This window comes from Dasypus novemcinctus, chromosome 17 (assembly GCF_030445035.2).
Source record: "Dasypus novemcinctus isolate mDasNov1 chromosome 17, mDasNov1.1.hap2, whole genome shotgun sequence".
Taxonomy (NCBI): Eukaryota; Metazoa; Chordata; class Mammalia; order Cingulata; family Dasypodidae; genus Dasypus; species Dasypus novemcinctus.
The window spans coordinates 52,591,783-52,614,419 of NC_080689.1; the positions used below are offsets into that span (position 1 = coordinate 52,591,783).

Genomic DNA, 22,637 nt, shown 5'->3' on the forward strand with positions numbered 1-22,637 from the left:
AAGAAAGGATGCTGGATTTTATCAAATGCCTTTTCTCCATCAATTGACATGATCATGTGGGTTTTTCCTTCATTTGGGTATATTACACTGATTGATTTTCTTTTGTTGAACCATCCTTGCATACCTGGAATAAAACCCATTTGATCTTGGTGTATCATTTTTTATTGTGTTGTTGGATTCAATTTTCTAATATTCTGTTGAGGATTTTTGCATCTATATTCACAAAAGAAATTGGCCTGTAATTTTCTTTTTTTGTAGTATTTTATCTGGCTTTTGTATTAGGGTGATGTTGGCCTCATAAATGAGTTAGGTAGTGTTTCCTCCTGTGCAATTTTTGGAAGCATCTGAAAAGGATTGGTATTAATTCTTCTTGGAGTAATTGGTAAAATTCACTGAGGAAGTCATTTGGTCCTGGGCTTTTCTTTCTTGAATTATTTGTGTCCTCTCTTATTTTTTGTCATTTTAACTAAGGGTTTGTCAATTTTATTGATCTTTCCAAAGAACCAACTTTTGGTTTTGTTATTGCTCTCTTTTATAACTCTTAATTTCATTTATTCCTTCTCTAATCTTTACTTCTTTCCTTTTACTTGCTTTAGATTTAATTTTCTGTTCTTTTTCTACTTCTTCCAAATGTACATATCCTTTCTTCTTTTTTAATGTAGGCATTTAGGGCTATACATTTCCCTCTCAGCACTGCCTTTGTTGCATCTCATAAGTTTTGATATGTTGTGTTCTCATTTTCATACACCTCAAAATATTTACTTATTTCTCTTGTGATTTCTTCTTTGGCCCACTGATTGTTTAAGAGTGTGTTATTTAACTCCCATCTATTTGTGGATTTTCCAGTTCTTTGCCTGTAATTGATTTCCAGTTTCATTCCATTATGGTCAGAGATAATTCTTTGTATAATCTCAAACTTTTTAAATTGATTGAGACTTGTTTTGTGACAACATGTGGTCTATCCCAGAAAATGACCCATGAGCACTTAAGAAGAATATATATCCTGCTGTTTTGGGGTACAACATTCCATATATGTCTGTTAGGTCTAGTTCATTTATCAAATTATTTAAGTTCTCTGGTTCCTTATTGATCTCTGTCTAGATACTCTATTGATGAGAGTGGTGTACTGAAGTCTCTATTATTGTGGAGGTGTCTGTTTCTCCGTTCAGGTCTGCCAATGTTTGCCTCATGTATTTTGGGGTGCTGTGTTAGGTGCATAAATTTTTTTTCATGTACAGCTGTGTTTATTTGAACAATAAATTTGAAACTCTTGCTTTAGGCAAGGGTACTACGGTAACTAAATCAGGGATGACAATTTCCTACTCTATCAAATATATAAAAGTTCCTTTTGCATTTTCCTCAACACTGACTGATAAGTAGATTCAGTCCACATTTGCTTTGTTCTATCTACTAAGTTAACCCAAGCTGCTTCTTCAGTGACTCTGGCATCTCAGGTGGAGGAGGATGAGGGAATCTGAAGTAGACCTTTACAGTGTCATAGATGAACCACTGTAGTGCAGTCAAAGTGCCAATCATGATGATACGGGCAAAAAGGCCCTTCCACAGACCTTTAAATCCAAGTCTCTGGAGGACCTCAGAAGCACTGCTACCTTTCTCTTATTTCAACACAGATATCACAGAATCAGCGAGGTGAGAAACAATTGCAGAGAAGACTCTAGCTATGTAACCTGCCACAAATGTTACGACAAACTGCTCAGGCTTTGAACATTCACTTCCAGACTTGGGTACCACCAACTTATACAATGCTTCAACGGTACGTTCAAAGCAGATGAACTTCATCATTATGCATGGTATCTGTCTCATCCAGAGAAGAGCAACCCCTTTATAGAATTCCATTAAGGCTTCTTCCTTATACATTTTGGGAACCACTTCCCTCAAAGTGTTGGCATAATCTGGTTGGGTTTTAATTTAAACCTTAGCAGCTTCCATAGGAGCTAGAGCAATGTCAGCAAAGAATTTGTCACTGGAAGAGGCAGCCAAATAAGTGATGTGCACCAGAGATAGGCATTCTCCTCTTCAAGCATGTTGTTATACAGGACTTTGAAGACTTCACAAAAGCCAAACTTGCAAAGCCCTTGCATAGAGTAGCCAATGAAAGCTAGAGCCCAACCTTGAGCTAAACCATGAACACCGTCCTCTTTAAGTGTAATGGAGAAGTCATTAAATATACCCCTATACTTTTGGGGGTCCATCTGCATTCAGCATTTCACTAAATCCAGAGGAACAACAGCAGTACGTGTCAGGTCACAACTTAAGACCCCACCAAAGCCACAAAGTGCATAAAACTTCATGGAACCATATTCACAACTATATTCTTCCACAGCGGCGGCTGCCAGGTTGCGAGAGTGGTAGGGCAGGCCCAGGGGCCCAGTGGGCCTGCTGCTAGAGCCTGTGAGGCTATCACGCACCAGCTGAAGATGAGGCACATTGAACAGGTTCACCTGCATCTGATGTGCTATGGATGAGAACATTCTCTCCCTAAGATGGCAAACACCTGACCACTGCCTCAAAAAGGCTGAGGCTCACAGGTGCATAAATATTGATGTTTTTTTCCTTGACAGATTGCCCCTTTTATTACTATATAATGTCCTTCTTTATCTCTTATAACAGCCTTGCCTTACACTTGATTTTGTCTGATATAAGTACAGCTACCCCAGCTCATTTTTGGTTACTATTTGCATAGAACAGCCTTTCCCATCCTATAGCTTTAAAGCTATTTGGGTCTTTAGATCTAAGCTGAGTTCTTGTAAACAATACACAGTTGGGTCATGGTTTTTTATCCATTCTGCCAATCTATATCTTTTGATTGGGGAATTTAGTCCATTAACATTCACTGTTACCAGCTGAAGATGCAACTAGAACATGACCTTGAATTAAAGGTTCAACGCGGATCAACAGAATATCCCTGTCTACATATAATAACATGACTTTAAAATGCTCTTTGACCTAATGTAAGGGGGAAATGGAAAGGAGAAATGAGTTTATATGGCTATGAGTCTCTAAAAAAGAGTCTGGAGGTTGTCAGAAGGATTGACCTTATGCACACCTGAGCAGAGTCTCAGAGATAGATAAAGTAGATACAACCCCAGGTATTGGTTCTTTTGAGGGCTAAAGAGACCCACGGGTTCTATGGTCATGGCAGATGGGGTTCACTGCCATGTCAGTTGGCCCATCTTTGGAGCCACTGTTTCTGCGTGATGGAACTGGACTCAGATGGGATCTCTTTTCACAAGACTTTCATGCTACTTTACTGGAATTGTAGTTGGTGTTGGGGGTTAAGATATATTTAGGGGATTTGAATCTCTGGACTGACAATATGATAGCCACGCCCTGAACCTCAACAGACTTCAACTCCTACACTCTGATTTATTGGATTTACCCCACTCAGCTAACATGGAGTTGAAGAATGTCAACCACCACACCATGGAGCCTAGAGTGCCTACAACTGAAAGCAGGAGGATTGCAGCCAGTATCCATGTGGAATCTAAGCCCCCTCTTGACACAGATGTGCAATGGACACAACCAATCCAATGTCCACAGAGAAAATGTGGCATTGGTGTGGGAAGGGTGGCCATGGTGGCTGCTGGGTGCGGGGAATGGGAGGAAGAGATGAGATGTGGAGGCGTTTTCAGGACTTGGAGTTGTCCTGGGTGGTGCTTCACGGACAATTACGGGACATTGTAGATCCCCCCAGGGCCCACTGGATGGAACGTGGGAGAGTGTGGGTTATGATGTGGACCATTATGAGGTGCAGCGATGCCCAGAGATGTACTTACCAAATGCAATGGATGTGTCATGATGATGGGAGAAAGTGTTGCTGTGGGGGGAGTGGGGGGTGGGGGCGGTGGGGTTGAATGGGACTTCATATTTTTTGAATGTAATATTTTTAAAAAAATGAATAAAAAATAAATAAATAAATAAAAATTTTAAAAAAACATTCATTGTTATTATTGTAAAAACAGTACTTCAGCTGTTTTGGCCCTTGGTTTTAACATATCATATCTTTTTATTGTATCTCTTTTCCTTTATTGCAACTTACTTTTCTGTATAGCTGATCTTTTGTGGTATATCTGACTAGTCCCTTTCTCATTTCTGTTTCTGTATACTTTTAAAATAATTTCTTGTGGTTACCCTGGGGTTTGTATTATACAACCCCTATCTATAACCTACTAATCTGAAAAGACACCAATTTAGTTTCAATAGCATACCTGGTCTATGCTCCCCTATCCCTCTGTTTCCCTTCTTTATGTTGTTTTTGTCGCACTTTACCATTTTATATTTTGCATGACAATTATCAGGAAATATGCCTTTTTCTTGTTCAATTGTATTTGACTCTTACAAGAATTAGAAGAGTAGCATTTTATGCTGAGGCGACAGTACTATTGGGTTTTGCATTTACCCTTATTAGTTATCCTTACTGAAGATCTTCATGTCTTCACATTTCTCCAAGACACTCTTTCCTGTCTTTTCATTTCAACCTGAAGAACATCCTGTAGCAATTCTTGTAGGGGCAGGTCATTTGGTAACAGACTCTCTCAGCTTCTGTTTATCTGTGAATGTTTTCAACTCTCCCTCATTTTTGAAGGATAGTTTTACCAGATACACAATTTTTGGTAGGCAGTTTTTCTCTTTCAATACCTTAGATATATTATATCACTGCCTTCTCGCCTCCATAGTTTCTGATCAGAAAATGGGCACTGAAGTCTTATTGAGGATCCTGTGTATGTGATGAACTGCTTTTCTCTTGCTGCTGTCAGAATTCTCTATATCTTTGGCATTTGACCTTCTGATTAATATTTTTGTGAGGAGGTCTATTAGGATTTATCCTGTTTGCAGTACACTATATTTCTTGGACATGCATATTTATGTCTTTTATAAGAAGTGGGAATTTTTCAGCCATTATTTCTTCAAATACTCTTTCTTCCCTTTTTCTCTTCTCTTTTCCTTCTGGGACACCCATTATGTATGTTTACATGATTTGCACTGTCCTTTAAATCCCTGAGACACTGTTTACTTTTTTCTGTTCTTTTCTCTATATGTTCTTCTGACTGTATGATTTGATTGTTCACTGATTCTTTCTTGTGTCTGCTATTATATGCCTCTAGTATTTTTAATCTTTATTATTGTGCCTTTCATCCCTATAATTTCTGTTCTGTTTCTTTTTATACTTTCAAATTCTTTTTATCTTCATACATTATCTCCTTATAGTACTTTAGCTCTTTATCCATATTTTCCTTCATCTCCTTAAATTGACTTAGGAGATTTGCTTGAATTTCTTTGATTAGTTGTTCCAAATTCTGAGTCTCCTCTGAAATTTTAATTTGTTCCCTTGACTGAGCCATATCTTCCTATTTTTTTTGTTTGTCTGTTTTCGTGTGTTGTTTTTTTTTTTTTTTTTTTTGGAAAGGCTTGTAAATTTTTGCTGATGCTTGGGCATCTGATTATCTTGATGAATTAACTCTTAACCTCAGTTTCTCTTTCTTCTCTAGGATTTTATTGTTAATTGGCTTTGTGTTAAGGTTCTTCTTTGATGCTTGGTCCAACTTATTCTAGACCCTTAGAGTAGGACATGTTTAACTGCTGAAATTTTCTCAGGTCTTCTTAATCAGATTCTTGCCCTAGGTAAGTGGTATAATTTTTAAGATTGTACTTTTTGTGCAATTGTTTTCACCTCCAGGAGAATGTTTTGTTCCTTAGTTCCTTCACTAAGAATGTTGATCTGTTCTGTTTGTTTCTGTTTGTAGAATTTACTCCCCAGCACCTATGATTTAATTCTCTCCCTCACTCAAGTTCAGTTTAACCCTTTTATTATTATTTTTTTATCTCCAGTTTCTTCTTTCTTATGGTATCCCACCCCAGGAGGCCAAATGGGATCAATCCAGAAGAGGTGGATCATTCCAGAAAAGTTAATTTTACATTTAGATGGTCCAGTCAACAGAAAATGGTTTGAGTGCGTGCATCTCTTGCCAAGAGTTCTGCTGTGTTCTCTTTTTTATCCCCACCCCCCACCCCGGGAGCCCTTTTGTATGTAGTGCTCTGTTTGTGTTTTGTATGTTGTGCTTTGTTTGTGTTCTGCTCTGGGTCCCTGGGCCTGGATATGTGTGGGGTTCTAATTTGCTGCTGGGAATGGCTCTATAATCTTTGTCTGCAATGGAAGGGACCTGGGCCATGCTGTCTGAGTGACTCTCAAGCTGTGTGGGACCAAGTGAAGGGAAAGGGTTTGGACAGGTGGGTCTGAGACAGAAATTTCCTACCTACTCTCATGGATTAGTCTTCTTTTTCTTTGATTTAGCATTTATGGAGCCCTTTTCCTGTCTCCACCATCCTCCAAAGTTCTAGGCAAGTGGGATTTGTCCTTTTATTGGCTGATTTTGAGGAAAGACATTTACAGTGGATGTCATACATCACTATGTTGGTAACATCACTCTACTACTAATAGCATTTTGTTGTCACTCACTTTTCTTTCATTATGTATATCTATTATTAAATAAAACTATTACTATTTTATAACATGGTGTTTTAAAAATTGTTCTTTAAAATATTGAATGAATACAAAATAACATATGTAATATTTTTTTTTAATTTTAAAGAATATATGTAAGGTTAAAAAATTTAAAAAAAACACCCAAACAAATAAAACACCAATTTAAGAAAAAAGAGCATTACCTTTTAAGATTCCTGTGGGCCCTTCTCTATTTCTATTCCACTTCTTCCCTTCAGAGTTACAATAAATTTTGCATTTATAACCCTCCTAATTTTCTTTAGATTATTACTGCTGTTTGTAACATTAAATAATTTATTATTTAATTTTGCCTGATTTAAAAATTTATCTAAATACAATCATACTGTGTTCTTCTGCAACTTACATTTTAATTTATTACCATATTATGTTCCTGACATTTATCCATGCTTCTGCATACTGCTGTAATTCATTCACTTTCTCTGTTGCATACATTTATTTATCCATTTTCCCAATGATGGACATTTGGGCTGTGTATAGTTGCCTGAATTACAAATGGTACTGCTATCAACATTCTTGTACATGTCTCCTGCTAAACAAATGCCAGGGCTTTTGCTATAGTGTATAACACAGAATGGAATTATCAGTTGTGGGGAGCCGCCCGGAGCTACGCGCATTTGCGGTCTCCAGCAACATGGCAGTTTTCATAAGTACGCCTACTCCACCCCTGTGCTTCCGCCTTCTTCTTCCCCTTTCCCCAGTTTCCCGGGCAAAAAGTGCCCCGCCTGCGCAACAAAATGTTGAAGCCATGACCAGCATTGAAGACTCGCAACCTATAGCAAGTGGTGTAACAGCATTTTATTGCCTTATAGGGAAGAGCGACTTCATCAGCCTATCACCCCCTGCTAATACTCTCCCCTTAGTATATATTCTGATGCTCTACCCTCAATAAACGGAGACTTGATCAGAATCCTGTCTTGTCTCCGTTTCTCTCACCTCTTGTCCCCCAATTCCCACTCCCTCTTTCAGGTGCTGGTTCATTTGACCTGTGGGCCGGGTCAATTGGTGCCGGAGCACAGGGACCTGAAAACGAGGGATCCAGTGAGGAATGCCGACAGACAGTCCGGCCGGACCGAGTGTAACGTCCAGAAATCAAAAAGGAGAATCAGAGAGTATCAAGAGGACGCTGTGAGGGAACCTGCCTCCCGGTTGCGAAGCCTCGGTAAGTGATCGGCAAACATGGGACAAGCAATGAGTGAGCACAAACTTTTTATTAAGAGCCTCGGAGAGGCATTAAAGGCGAGAGGAATAAAGGTTAAATCTAAGGACCTAATAGAATTCTTTAGATTTTTGAGAGAAGTCTGTCCGTGGCTTCCTCAGGAAGGGACCATAAATGAAAGGTGGTGGAGTAGAGTTGGGGACGCTCTACAAGACTTTTATAAAACCTTTGGCCCTGAGAGAGTTCCCGTAACCGCTTTCTTCTCCGCCACACCAACGTATTGGCTGCACAAGTAGTGCTAAAGGTGAGGAACTCCTAGCACAGGACAGGTCTAAATTCCCCCCGGCAAAAAGTCCTGCTAAATACCACCCCCCCACACTCAGACTCGGTGTCTATTAATATAGATAGCGATGATGAGAGTGCCCCTTCCCCTTGCTCTAAGGGAAGAGCTGGCCCTAATCAGAGGAGGAGAGTTATTAGTAATCCAAACCCTAACACCCCGTGTACGGATTCCAATAACTCCAACCCTGAGGCTGAAGAACGCTCTGTTGGTTTCTGCCCACCCCCGTATGCACCCCCCGCTTCCGCCCCCACTAGCCTAGACCCCAATGCAGATCTAAAGTTATGGCTCTTTCTTTTAAAAGAGAAAGGATCTACAATCTCAATGTGCAACTATGCAGCGTCAGCTCAATTTAACCCCTCCTCTAAAAAATCCCCTAACTGCCAACTTCCGCAAACCACCCCTTTTTTCATTCCCTGTTATCGAGAGACCTGGGAGCCCTAATGAGGCTGGTGAGGGAAGCGAGGTTACTGTTGAATCTGAGCCTGAGCGCATCTATAACCCTTTCCCTTTCAAAACCTTGAAGGAGCTTACGTCCGCGGTCACCACCTATGGCCCTACTGCTCCATACACCCTCTCTCTGTTAGAACACATTGCTGATGGGTGGCTCAACCCCCATGACTGGCACACCCTTGCCTGCTCCGCTCTCAGTGCAGGAGATTATCTCCTCTGGAAGTCAGAATATTGTGAGTTTTGCAACGAAACCGCACAGCGGAATCTCAGAACTGAGAATGGGTGGACCGAGGACATGCTTCTCGGCGCAGGAGATTTTAAGCAGAACTCAAATCAGTTGCAGTATGATGCCGGACTTTTCGAACAAGTCCATGCGGCAGCACTTAAGGCCTGGAAAAGACTGCCTACCAAGGAACAATCCCTTACCTCCTTAACTTCTATCCGTCAGGGCCCCCAGGAACCATTCTTCGACTTCGACTTCGTAGGTAGACTTTGCACCTCCGCTGAGAGAATGTTTGGTGATGCAAATACTGATGCTGACTATGTAAAACAACTTGCCTTTGAAAATGCTGATGCAGCCTGCCAAGCGGCTATCCCGCCCTATAGAAAAAGGGAAAATCTCTCTGGCTACATTAAGCTTTGCTCAGACATAGTCCCCACAAAGCAGCAGGGCCTGGCTATCCTTCCCTGCGGCCTTAAGAGAAGTGCTTCCATCCCCAGTGCCCCGTGCACCTAGGGCCTGTTTCTCTTGCGTCAACCCTGGCCATCTAGCCAGAGATTGTCGTTGCCGCCCCCCTGCTAGCCAAAAGCCACCCCACCTTTCCCAACTCCTGCCCCCAAAGTTGCCACAGGGGCAGACACTGGGCTAACGAATGCAAATCAAGAACTGATTCTTCAGGTCGCCCACTCCCTCCTTATCAGGGAAACAGGAGGAGGGGCCAGCCCCAGGCCCCGACAAACAATCAGACTTATGGGGCAATCAGCTTTGTTCCCGCCAGCAGCAATCCATTTCTAACCTCTGTAGAACCACCTCAGGGAGGGCAGGATTGGACCTCTGTACCTCCTCCCACACAGTACTAACACCGCCTATGGGAATTCAAGCCCTGCCTACAGGCGTGTTTGGCCCACTACCAAAAGGCACTTTTGGCCTCATCATTGGGCGAGGCAGCTCCCTTATTAGTGGCCTCCACATTTCCCCTGGAGTTGTGGATAGTGATTTCACCAGAGAAATAAAAGTTATGGCTTCTGCTCCAAAAAGCATTATTTCCTTCCCTGCCGGACAGCGGGTCACTTAACTACTGATACTCCCCCTAATACCCACCAACAACACTGCCATTGATAGTGACCACAGGGATAGAGCATTCGGCTCCTCTGATGCATACTGGGTACACCCATCACCACCCACAAACCTACTATGTCTCTTTGGCTTGACGGTAAACAATTCGAAGGCCTAATAGACACAGGGGCAGACGTTACCATCTTTGAAAAGGCTGGTTGGCCATCCACCTGGCCCCTTTCTCCCTCCTTAACCAACTTACAGGGCATTGGGCAAACCCGAAACCCCGAAAGAAGTTCCAAGCTCTTGACCTGGAAAGATAGGGAGGGAAATCAAGGAACTATACAGCCCTATGTCCTCCAAGGGCTCCCTGTCAATCTGTGGGGACGAGACTTACTTGCCCAAATGGGACTCTGTATGGGTAGCCCCAACGATATAGTCACAGCTCAAATGCTTTCCCAGGGATTTAAGCCAGGAAAAGGCTTAGGAAAGCTTGAGACAGGCATTACTCAACCCATACTGGCCACAGGACACACCCACAAAAAAGGCCTGGGAAATTTAGCGTAGGGGTCGTTGATCTTCCTGTACCCCATGCAGACCAAATCACCTGGCTTTCAGATGAACCTGTATGGGTCGGTCAATGGCCTTTATCCTCAGACAAGCTACAGGCCGCCCAGCGATTAGTGCAGGAACAGCTAGTGGCAGGACATATTACAGAAAGTGACTCTCCCTGGAATACTCCTATTTTTGTCATTAAAAAGAAATCTGGAAAATGGCGATTATTGCCAAGACTTAAGAGCAGTAAACAAAACAATGATACCTATGGGGGCCTTGCAGCCTGGTCTTCCAACCCCTGTAGCCATCCCCTTTGGATATTATAAAATTATCATAGATCTAAAAGATTGTTTCTTTACTATTCCATTACACCCGGCAGATCAAAAACACTTTGCATTTAGCCTCCCCTCTGTGAATTTCAAAGAACCTATGAGGAGATGTCACTGGAAGGTTTTACCCCAAGACATGACAAACAGCCCTACCTTATGTCAAAAATTTGTGGCTGCTGCCATAAGAGAAGTAAGGGCAATGTGGAAAGACCTTTATGTTATTCACTACATGGATGACATTTTAATGGCTGGTAAAAAGGAACAAGATGTCCTAACATGTACCATGATATGAAAACAGCCTTAAAGGCACACGGGCTTCAAATTGCCCCTGATAAAGTACAATTACAAGACCCTTATACCTACCTGGGGTTTCATATGGCAGGAAATAAAATAATCACCCAGAAGGCCAACCTCAGACTAGATAGACTAAAAACCCTAAACGACTTCCAAAAGCTCTTAGGCAACATAAATTGGCTCCGTCCCTACTTAAAATTTAACACAGGGGACTTAAAACCCCTATTTAACATATTACAAGGAGACTCTAACCCCAACTCCCCTAGAAGTCTTACTCCGGAAGGATGCCAAGCCCTTAAAATAGTCGAGCAAGCTATACAATCACAATTTGTCACTACCATGGACTATAGCCAACCCTTGTTTTTTGTCATATGTAAAACTTCTCTCACTCCCACGGGCAGTATTCTGGCAAACAGCCCCCATAATGTGGGTGCACTTATCCGCGTCACCCGCTAAAGTAATTTATCCTTACTATCAAGCTGTCGCAGATATTGTCCGCCTAGGGAGAGAACAAGGCAAACGTTATTTTGGTAAGGAACCCGATACCATCATTCAGCCCTACACTAAGGAACAAATCAGCTGGCTGTTGCAGACAACTGACAGCTGGCCTATTGCTTGTGCATCTTATGTGGGACAAATAGATAACCATTACCCCAATGATAAGCTACTACAATTTTTGAGTACGCATGACTTCATTTTCCCCTTCACCACTTCTCTCCAACCCATCACTGGAGCCCTAACAATATTCACCGACGGGTCCTCCTTGGGAATGGCTGCTTATGTCTTTAATAACAAAACTGTCCGGTTTCAAACCCACTCCAAATCTGCGCAGCTTACAGAGCTACAAGCTGTCATAGCTGTATTCTCTGCATTCCGAGATGCCTCTTTCAGTCTCTTCACAGATAGCGCTTATATAGCTCAGTCAGTCCCTTTGCTTGAAACTGCTGCTCAAATAAAGAATGTCTCAGAAGCGACAACCTTATTTACTCAACTACAATCTCTTATTCAAAAAAGAAATCACCCTTTTTTATTGGTCACTTTAGAGCTCATTCCAATCTTCCCGGTCCCCTTACCCTAGGAAACCATTTAGCCGATCAAGCCACTCAGCTACTGTGCTATGTTAACCAGGGCATGCATAACAACTCGGATAACCTTAACAAGGCTGTTAAAGCTCACCAATTACATCATATTAGTGCACATCCTTTAAGGCTTCTCGTCAGATTGTTAAAGGATGCCCTTCCTGTGTAACCCTTTACCTACACCTCATTTAGGAGTGAATCCTCGAGGTCTCATACCCAATGCCCTCTGGCAAATGGACGTAACTCATATTCCTGAGTTTGGTAATCTAAAATATGTGCATGTTACTGTTGATACCTTTAGCAGCTTTATTTTCGCCACCCCCACAAACAGGGGAAGCAGGAAAAAACGTTATTGCACATGTGTTAACTGCCATGTCAGTATTAGGAATCCCACAACAAATAAAAATAGATAATGGCCCCGGTTATACCAGTCACATGTTTGCCACCTTCTGCCAACATCTGGGCATAAAACACATCACAGGCATTCCATATAACCCCCAAGGCCAAGGTATAGTCGAAAGAGCGCATCTGTCTCTAAAAAACATCATAGGAAAAATAAAAAAGGAGGAGTGGTACCCAGTCAAAGGATCCCCCAAAAATCTATTATCCCACTCTCTCTTTATTCTAAATTTTTTAAGCTTAGATCAAAAAGGACATTCTGCAGCTGACCGCTTCTGACACCCTAATACCAGCACAAAACATGCCACAGCCCTATGGAAAGACCCAATGGATAATACCTGGCATGGACCCGATCCCATCCTAATATGGGGCAGAGGATCAGTTTGCATCTATTCCAAAGGACTAGATGCAGCCAGGTGGCTGCCGGAACGATTGGTAAAACAAATAGATAATAACAACCTATCCAGGGTAGAGAACTCTCCCTGAGATGAACTCTGCTTTCTTGCAGGAGAGCAACCAATGCTAAAACCCATGCGGCTGTACAGCCCCCCTGGAATCCTTCTGTGACGCCGGCACTCCGAGTCTTTAGTACAACCTAAGACTGTATCGGCCAACGCCGCACACCACATCCGCCAGCGCCAGCTGCTTGCGACTGAAGAGCCCATCCTTGCTACAGCTCCCTCATTTTTCTCTCTCCCCCTCTTGCTTTCACCTCCCCAAACCTCCATTATGAAACCGCAGTAAGAGAACGCGGTGCGTACCGCACCTCCCTCCGGCCTCCACACATTATAACCAAAATGGGAGCACCCTGACTGCTGGCAGCGGTTCTCAAATACATATGAACCCTGTCAGGTTCTGAGGTGATGAACTGGATAGCCAATGATGGGCAACTGGGCATGATCAGTTCCATGGCAGAGCCACCGAAGACAGAGACACAGCCTTTTGCCGCTGTTGCATTCTCAATGACGGGTAAGGCAATCCGCCTAACCGTTTGCACGCCCCGACCTAAGACAGGCACAGTTCCCCCCGAACTCAGGGTGCTTCATAAAATATAATAAAGAAAGGGGACCTGTGGGGAGCCGCCCGGAGCTACGTGCATTTGCGGTCTCCAGCAACATGGCAGTTTTCATAAGTACGCCTACTCCATCCCTGTGCTTCCACCTTCTTCTTCCCCTTTCCCCAGTTTCCCGGGCAAAAAGTGTCGCGCCTGCACAAGATGTTGAAGCCATGACCGGCATTGAAGACTCGCAACCTATAGCAAGTGGTGTAACAGCATTTTATTGCCTTATATGGAAGAGCGGCTTCATTAGCCTATCACCCCCTGCTAATACCCTCCCCTTAGTATATATTCTGATGCTCTACCCTCAATAAACAGAGACTTGATCAGAATCCTGTCTTGTCTCCGTTTCTCTCGCCTCTTGTCCCCCAATTCCCACTCCCTCTTTCAGGTGCCGGTTCGTTTGACCTGCGGGCCAGGTCAATTAGTCAACAGGGGACGTGTATCTTCAACTAATAATATAGTGGATAATACCAAATTGTTTTTCTAAACTGGTTGAACCAGATTGTAGAAAAATGGCAGAGTAGGAAGCTCCATGATTAAGTCTCATCACCCATACAACTATTAAACAGACAGGAACTGTCTGAAACAACTATTTCAAAAGTCCAGAGTCCACTGCACTATACAGCATCCAGGGAAGAGCAAGGAAAAGAGGCTGGTAAATTATGGGGAAGACTAGGAGGAAACTGCTCGCTCTGTGGCAATTACCAGTGTGCCCATTCCCATTCTTATGGCAGTCAGCCATAGGGTCCCAGCCCCTGGCTAGCTTGTTGGTGGAAGAAAGAGATGAAAAAGTCTGCTTCCTCAAGATCAGGGGTAAGCTCAGCCAATCACTGATCACAGCTTTTGATTAGTGAGTTCGGATCACTTGGGGCCTGGCTGTGAGGACAGCCAATATTCCAACCCACCAAGACAAAGCAACCTGAGGAAACTTAAAGGTATTATGCTTCTGCAGAGATGCAGGGGTCTTCAAGGACTGCATCTGCTGAGCAGGTCAAGAAGGCACAGCTTTGAGGAGCCATGGAAGAAGTTCCTGGCACCGTTCCTGAACCCTTCTCCAGTACAGTTTAGAGCCAGTCTGTACCGCCTCCCTATGTCACTGGCCTTGTTCCAACTAGGAGAGACTACTTGGGAAACTCCTGCTCTGCAAGCACCCACCTCCCAGAATTTACCCTCCGGGTGAAAGCAGCTTGAGCCAACAAGGAAAGCAGTTTAAGAATCAATTAGGTAGATGGCCCAAAGCAAAGTATTACCTCTTCCAGGAAAAGAAGGAAGGTCTGTTTTCTGGGAAATACAGAGGACATTCAAATTCCTATAAACAGAAGAACTCCAAAGCAACTACAAAACACAGGGTCAAAAAACAGAGTGAACCCTGTACTTTGCATTTGCCTTTGGCAGACTTTCCTGATAGGAATGGCTGACACTCAAGAAAATCTCTGTCATATCACCACCTAGTACAAAATCAAGAGATAGACATCTCAGGGAATAAATCCCAAAATTACCATTTTAATTATTAAATATTAAAATGTACAGCGTACAAGAAAAGAATATAAGACAAATGAAAAAACAGGAAACAATGGCCCATCAAGGAAGAGGATAAAAATCCAGAAACACCAATGAAGAGCACCAGACTACACATATTAAACAAAGACTTTAAAAATATGATCTTAAAAATACTTAAAGAGATGAAGAAATATACAGAGAAAGAATTAAAGTATATCAGGACAACATTGAGTAAGTAATATGAGAATCTTAGTAAAGAAACAGAAATTTTAAAAAAGATACAAACAGAATTATTAGAACTGAAGACCCCAATAACTGAAAAGAAGAATACCCAGGAGGGTATCAACAGAAGATTGGCTGGTAGAAGAAAAAATCAGCAATCTCAGAGATGAAAAATTGAAATGAGTCAGACTGAGGAACAGAAAGAAAAAAGAATTATAAAAAGTGTAAATACCCTGAGATGTTTGGCACACCACTAAGCATACCAATATATGCAGTGTAGAAGTCTTAGAAGGAAAAGAAAAAGAGAAGGGGGCAAAAAGAATATTCAAATAAATAATGGCAAAGAACTTCCCAAATTTAGCAAAAGATGTGAATATGCATATCCAAAATGTCCGTAGAACACCAAACAGGATCATCATGAAGAAAAACACACCCCATCATATATTGGTTAAATTGTTGAAATCAAAGGATGAGTGTTCTGAAACCTGCAAGAGAAAATCAATGTGTTATGTACAAGGTAGTCCCAACTAGATTAAGTACTGATTTCTCATCAGAAACCATGAAGGAAAGAAGGCAGCAGACTGAAATGTTTAAAGCGCCAAAAGAAAACAATTAACATTCAAGAATTTTATATCTGATGAGACTTTCTTTCAAAAACAAGGAAAAGACTAAGATATACCCCGATAAACAAAAGCTGAAGGAGTTCATCATCACTAGACCTGTTTTACAAGCAATGCTAGAGGGAGTTCTTCAGACTGAGAGGACAATAGACAGTGGTTCAAAGCAGCAAAAAGAAATAAAGACCTCCAGTAAAGGTAACCATTTGGGTAATTACACATGCCAGTAAATGTATTTTTTGGTATATAACTCAAATTCTTACTTCCTATAGGTGCTAAAATGCAAATGCATAAAAAGTAACAATACATCTATAGTTTTGGACATACAAGGTAAAAAAATAAAAATGGTAGTAAGTACCAAAAAAAAGGTTGAGGGCTGAAGGGGTGAAGGAATAGTGCATTGTATTCTATTCAAGTCAAGCTGGTATCAAACTAAATATGATTGCTATATATTCAGAATGTTATATTTTAACCCCATCGTAACCACAAGTAAAATTTTTGAAAAATAAATCCAAATAGAAATGACAAGGCATTCAACATGGTACAACACCAAAAAATCAAATATAAAAGAAGGCATTAACAGAAGAGCTGAGAGACAAAAAAGGTATAAAACTTACAAAATGGCAGAAGAAAGTCCTGCATTATTAGTAGTGACTTTATATGTAAATGGATTAAACTCTTCAGTCAAAAGGCAAAGATTAGTAGAATGGATAGAAAAGCATGACCCAGTTATATGCTGTCTGCAAGAGACTCATCTTAAATTCAAAGGCACAAGTAGGTTGTAAGCAAAGAATGGAAAAAATTACACTATGCAAGTAGTAACCAAAAGAGAGCTGGGGTAGCTAAACTAGTATCAGATAAAATAAACTTGAGGTCAAAAAAACTTGAGGGACAAAGATGGTCATTAGGTACTGATAAAGGAGTCAATTCAGTAAAAAGATGTAACAGTTATACATATATAAGCACCTAACAGCAGAGCCCCAAATATATGAAACAGATACTTACAGATTTAAAGAGGGAGAAATTGACAGCCTTACATTAATATTAGGAGACCTTAACATACTACTTTAAATAATGGATAGAACATATAGACAGATCAGTAAGGAAATATAAGACTTGCACAATAGTCTAAAACAACTAGATCTAAAAGATATATATAGAACACTGCACCCAGCAATAACAGAATGCACATTCTTCTTGCATGCACATGAATCATTCTCCAGGCTAGACTACATCTTATGTCACAAAACAAGTATAAACAAATTTTAAAATATTTAAATCATAAAACTTACCTTCTCCAACCACAACAGAATGAAGCTAGAAATCAATAACAGAGGGATAAATAGAAACTTCCTAAATATGTAGAAATTAAACAGCATACCCTTGAACAACTTACGAGTTAAAGAGGAAATAAGAGGGAAATATCTTGAAGCAAATGAAAATGAAAATACACATACCAAAAGTTATGGGATCCAGCAAAGGCAATGCTGAGCACTCTAAAGGCTTACGTTTTAAAAGAAAAAATATTTCAAATCAGTGACCTAACCTCAAAACTGAAAGAACTAGAAAAAGAAGAACAAACTAAACCCAAAGCAAGCAAAAGATAAGAAATAACAAAAATTAGAGCAGAGATAAAAGAAAAACAAAACAAAAATACAACAGAATCAACAAAACCAAAAGTAGCTAGAATGATGAAAAAAGAGGCCACAAATAAATGAAACCAGAAATGTAAAGGTGGTATTACTACTGACACCAAATTAATAATAAAAACTACTATAGTAGGAAACTATGACAACTTTGTATTTGCCTTGTACACTAACAATATAATAACTTAGATGAAATGGACAACTTCCTAGAAACACACAAACTACCTACACTGACTCAAGAAGATATAGCAGACTTCAACAAACCAATAACTAGCAAAGAGTTTGAATTGGTAATCAAAAACCTTCCAAAATAGAAAAGCCCAGGACCAGGGGAATTTTACCAAACATTCCAAGAAGTAGCACAAATCCTGCTCAAAATGCTCCAAAAATTTTAAGCAGAGGAAACACTCCCTAGTTCATTCTATGACATCAACATCACCCTCATACCAGAGCCAGATGAAGGTGCCACAAGAAAAGAAAACTACAGGCCAATATTTCTTATGAATATAGATGCAACAATCTCAATGAAACACTAGAAAACTAAATACAATAGCATATTTAAAAAATTATAGACCATGATCAAGTGGAGTTTATCCCCAATATGCAAGGTCGGTTTAATGTAAGAAAATCAATTAATGTAATACAGCACATTGCACACTGATATTCAAAGTGACATTATTCACAATTGCCAAAAGATAGAAGCAAGCCGAGTGTCCATCAACAGATGAATGGATAAACAAAATGTGGCATTACGTACAATGGAATATTATTCACCCATAAAAAGGGATGAAATTCTGATACATGAGACAACATGGATGAACCCTGAAGTCATTATGTGAGTGAAATAAGCAAGACACAAAAGGACAAATATTGTATAATCTCACTGATATGAAATAATTAGAATAAGCAAATTTATAGAGTCAAGTATAGAATTTAGGTTACCTGGGGATAGGGTGGGGATAGGGAATATGCAGTTAAGGTTTAAAATATATGGAGTTTCTATTTGGCACAATAGAAGAGTTTTGGTAATGGATGATGGTGATGGTTGTTAGAGGTTTCTCCCTTACAAGGTTTATAATGATTAACCAATCACAAGGATTATAATGGTTAACAAACAATGACTTGCATTCCCGTGACATAGAACAGCCCCCTATTCAGAGCTTATGTGTTCAGGTACAGTTCATTTCCTCACAAGAATGTATAAAGGAGCCTTATGACACCACCAACCCCTCCTGCATCCCTAGAATTCACTACCCACCACCCCCTAGCCATCCCTGTTGGCCCTCAGGTCTTACCCAAGCCCCAATCCACTCCCACTAACTAAGCATGTACCCACTTATAGAGGTACTGATTAATTCATGACTGCCTCTGCCAGAGGTGGGCTGAAGTCTCTCTTCAGAGCCCTTCCATTGGGAGAGCTTCCTAATAAGCTTCCTGCCTACAATCAGGTCAATCTCTGTGTCCCATTGAGTGCTATTTTTCCTCTAACAATGGTAATACAACATTGTGAATTTAATTAATTAAACCACTGAAATACATATCTAAATGTGGTTAAAAGGGGTAATGTTAGGTTGTATATATGGTCATAGAATAAAATATTTATAAAAAATCCAACTGGCATTATACAAGGAACCCTAAGTTAATTCATGGATTATAGTTAATAGTACAATTATAAAAATGTGCTTTGATCAATTGTAACAAATGTTCCATTCCAATGCAACATGTTAATAGTGTGGTATATGAGAATCCTGTATTTTATGCATGATTGTTCTATAAACCTGCAATTTTTCTAATAAAAAAATTGTTTTAGATAAATAAATAAAGTAGTTGGACCAATTTATACTTTCACCATCAGTGAAATATCTTCACTTTCATTGTTTTTTAATTGTTTGAGAGAATTTATTTTGCTCTTTTGAGTTTTTAATTTTTTTTCCTGCTATATAGTTTTTATTTTGTTAATTTTAGGAGGTACCAGGGAAGGAAACCAAGACCTTGTACAGGGGAAGCATGCACTCAGTCACTTAGCTACCTCCGCTCCCCAATGAGAGTTGGTTTATTCATTTGTTTGTTTTTAGGAGGTACTGGGCATCAAACCTGGGACCTTGTACATGGGAAGCAGGCACTCAACCACTTGAGCTACATCTGCTTCCCTCTGCTATATAGTTTTAATTTCCAAGAGATTAGTCCTGTTTTCTGAAGGTTTTTTATTTTGTTTCTTGTTTCACGGATTCAGTATCTTTCCTTAGGTGTCTATGGCTGTTTTCTTTTTTTTCCTTCCTACATTATCTCTGTTTCTTCAGAGATTCATTTCCCTATTTATTTTTGTTCTCTTTCCTATTATAAACATTCATCAAATATCTGATGATCCTTAGTTCTCTGTTCATGTTTAGAAGTGAGGCACTAGAAAGCTATTTGGAAGCTCTGTGTATATGAATAGGGTTTGTCAACTGTTGGACTTCACTGATGAGCCAAGGACCAGCATGTTTCATGCTGGGAAGACCTCCCTTAAATGGCAAGGTCATCTTGCTGGGACCATGTGGTTGCTCCAGAGGGGACTCCCTCTAGCTCTTTATTTCCTGGAAATTGTACAAATGACTGAGGCATTTTCAGAACCAAGTGGGATGAAAAAGACCACATCCATTAGTATGAGGCTCTCGCTTCATCCCTGTTGTCAGTTTAGCACCTCTCCCGTTTTTTTTTTCACTGGGCCTCGTGTCCCCAAGTTAAGAGCCTCCCTAATTAAATTTTCACAGAAGGGGAGGCATCTAACTACTCCTTATGCACACTCAAGTTCTCTGCTGTCGCCCTCATGCCACATGCCACATGTAATATCTGGCTCCTCAAATTTCTGTAACTTTCCAGAATTTCGGGGCACAAACTGGCTTTCACTGGAATTCTCCTCTGTAGGCATTTGATAATCAGATTTTTTTAGTTATACTAATCCTCCATCTGCCTTCCATCATCCAAAAATTGTCCAACTGCAATCATCTCCTCTCGTATTCTCTTAGTTCTTATACCTTCTTTATTTTAATGTATTTACTTTCATTTAGAGGAGTTTTGGGAGGAAGCAAATGTATGATAAATTCATCCTGTTTATTCGAAGTTCTACCCTTATACATTTTAAGGAAAGTAAACTTCATGAAAATATAATGACATTCATCTTAATTATATATTGATTAAAAAAACAATCTTCGCAAGGGAAATCATTTCTTAATAATGATGCAAAAAGCATATGAATCAAGATAAGTGTCCTCTTAAATTTAAAAGTTGCTTTGGCTAACTGAAGAATAAAAGATTTTTAAATAGATGTTTCCTAACGAAATATCCTTTACTATAATAATACTAAGCACCGTTAAAACACACATATATTACTTTCCCACCTAAAAAGAAAGGGGGGAGGCAAAGAACACGAAAATAATTGTACATCTTAGCTAAAAACAGGCATACCTCGGAGATACTGTGGGTTTGGTTCCAAGCCACCACCATAAAGGAAATATTGCAATAAAGCAAGTGACACTAATTTTCTGGTTTTCCAGTGCATATAAAAGTTATGTTTATACGATACAGTAATCTATTAAGTGTGCAAAAGCACTGTCTAAGAAAACAATCTATGTACCTTAATGAAAATGTGACACAGAAAGACAGAGTGAGCACGTGCTGTTGGAAAAATGGATTGCCACAAACCTTCAATTTGCACAAAGTGCAATATTTGCAAAATGCAATATGAAGTATACCTGTATTTGAAATGTTGTTTTAATATCAGCTAGAAATAACTCTACCATTAATCAGCCTATAAATATTTATAAATAAAAATGTTATTATGGGCAATCCCAGGATAAAATTAGACATATATATCTTAAGAGGAAACGTGTATCAGGCCAATAAAACTAATTTTCAAAACTGAAAATCTAACTCAAGCTGGAAAAAAAAAAAGCTAATCAGCATGACAAAGGAATTATTCTCTATTAACTAATTTTTCATTAAATATGCAAAAAATAATGCAACTCCTACTGGAGAATCCAAGCTATAGCCTTTACTAGTACTTATTTTTAATGTTGTAAAATACTTGAAGAATATTGAAATTAATCCAAAGCTCATTTACCCCCAATGTGTAAAGTATTCTTCAAAGACCACAGGTGCAGTTCAGTCAAACAGAAAGACATCTGATGGCAGAAGGAATCGTTGTCCTGTTTTAAAAATATTAAAAAGAGGTGCCCATTAATTATCTTCAATTACCAATAAAATCAAGATACCTTAGCAATAGTAATCATTTGCCACTACTGATACCTGAGATATGGTCCATTAGGAAAAAAATACACTTTAATGTATCCTTAGTTGACTATCCAGAAATAAACTCTAGAAAAAAAATTTTTCAATGCACACTTTTTCTAGATTTAGTGTGTCATCACATTGAGAACTGTGGTAGGAAGCATATATGTAGAAACACAGATTTGGTTTTTCAAGGGCATGTTTGATTTTTAAGTCTCTGAGTATATAGAATTATTTCATATTTAAGCATTTTTTAAAAGGTACATTTTTAAGGAAAGGGAATATTTTAAAAAGTTATTATGTACAAACATATATTGTGGTATATTTTTAAGATGTAAAGCTAATATTTACAATCCCCCACACACAAATAGGCTAATTAAAATGGAATTCCAAAGTAAATGATATATAGCTACTATTACAAGAAGTATACTTTAAAGTAAACTATGTGAAACCACATTAGCATTCAGATTAATCTGATAATCTACATGTCATGATGGAGCCGAATATTCCACTCTAACTGCATTTAAAAAAACAAGAGAGCAAAAATGTACATCCTACATTGCCTCCCAATTTGAATAGCAGGAGCTAGTATTGACATCTATTGATATATTTTCAATCAAGTAGGATTCCTTCAATTTAGACCAGCAGGGAGAAGACCAATATGAATTAGAATAATGTCAACCTTTTAGAAATATTTGAAAGGAATTCATATAACTTTCAGATGTTTGCTTGGATATATATACATATATTATCGCACTATATAAATACTGTATATTGGAAATACATTCAGTAATTTAAAATATCAGCATTTTCTGTTAAGAGATAATAAAACTCATATTATCTGCTCTTTCCAGTAAATTTTAGTGTAATGAAGAAAAAGTCTAAAAAATAATTTAAG

The 22,637-nt window shown here is 39.6% G+C and overlaps 1 protein-coding gene and 1 pseudogene across 4 annotated transcripts in view; both read right to left on the reverse strand.

The window, feature by feature from the left end:
• WDPCP (WD repeat containing planar cell polarity effector) overlaps positions 1–22,637 on the reverse strand; it is a 407,401-nt gene that overhangs the window by 263,996 nt on the left and 120,768 nt on the right. For 2 of the 4 annotated variants that reach the window (XM_058278665.2, XM_058278666.2), the window contains exon 2: positions 21,573–21,657. The exons of the other annotated variants lie outside the window; for them this stretch is intronic. In XM_058278665.2, coding sequence (XP_058134648.1) covers positions 21,573–21,633 — 61 coding nt within the window. In that variant the 5' untranslated portion in view covers positions 21,634–21,657. The remainder of the gene's footprint in view (positions 1–21,572; positions 21,658–22,637) is intronic. 4 annotated transcript variants of the gene reach the window in all.
• Positions 1,222–2,594, reverse strand: LOC101419092 (solute carrier family 25 member 3 pseudogene; annotated as a pseudogene).